Raw genomic sequence first — 876 nt, forward strand, 5'->3', positions numbered from 1 at the left:
TCAATTTCGAGCCTTTGCGTGTAGGGTGTTGAATGTCACTTCTTTTGCATTCGATGGCTCTGCCACTGGAGTTAGAAGCCATGGTTCCAGTGGGTAACCCTGGTCCCCTAACAACCAATTATCGCACTGGCTTCTATGTGTTCTTAGAAGATGAAGGCGTGTTGGGGATGTAGTCCAAATACCAGAGTCGTGGCAGGATCCAGGAAATCTTGCATTTATAGCCGTGAACAGCAAACGATGATCACATACCTATTGGGAAAGAAAATTGTATAATAATGTATCCGATTTCTTACAGAATTGTCATTGCTTTGAAATTNAACCTTTCCGGTTCATGTTCATGCATAGAGGGTTACTTGGGTCTGTTGATGATGGAGCGACTATGCCTATGTGCGTGCAGTCAACAGCACCTATCGTTCCCTTAATCTTAAATGCCGTATAAAAGCTGAAAGTAATGATATAACATAAATTTAATTTACCTTTTTTAAAAATTCTATTTATTACCCCTTTTTAACTTCCAAGACCTCATTTGAAGTTTTGGGGACCCTTATTTCGCCGCCCTTAACTTCCATTATTAGCGTTGAGATGTGATGAATGGCGCGCGACACCGACGGGTGGCTCATCGCAATTTGGAAGTTGTTTCCTGCACACTTCTGGTATGAACCATGCGCGTAGAAATACAGGCTCCCCAAAAATCTTATTAGAAAAGGGATGGCGGACTTCTGAGGGTCGCGTAGCTCCAATTAATGCATTAGTTCAATACAAAGTGATTTAGGAAGCGAAAATTTTGGATAAAAAACTATCTCCTGCATCGAAAACGGGTCGCTGTCGTCCCTGAGCTCCCTCAAAACTTGCTTCCTTTCAAGCTTTTGCTCGTCT

The 876-nt window shown here is 42.3% G+C and overlaps 1 protein-coding gene across 1 annotated transcript; it reads right to left on the reverse strand.

The window, feature by feature from the left end:
- Positions 1-320: 320 nt before the first annotated feature.
- Positions 321-650, reverse strand: LOC108356736 (putative nuclease HARBI1; the record flags this gene model as incomplete). The annotated part of the gene is made up of 2 exons (XM_017607836.1): positions 502-650; positions 321-442 (listed from the first exon to the last, which is right to left on the reverse strand). Coding segments are annotated over exons 1-2 (241 nt in total), but the record flags the coding sequence as incomplete, so codon positions are not given.
- Between the last annotated feature and the right edge of the window lie 226 nt (positions 651-876).

The sequence above is a fragment of the Rhagoletis zephyria genome, unplaced genomic scaffold, assembly GCF_001687245.7.
Source record: "Rhagoletis zephyria isolate East Lansing unplaced genomic scaffold, Rhagoletis_zephyria_1.1 Rzeph_scaffold_64183, whole genome shotgun sequence".
NCBI lineage: Eukaryota > Metazoa > Arthropoda > Insecta > Diptera > Tephritidae > Rhagoletis > Rhagoletis zephyria.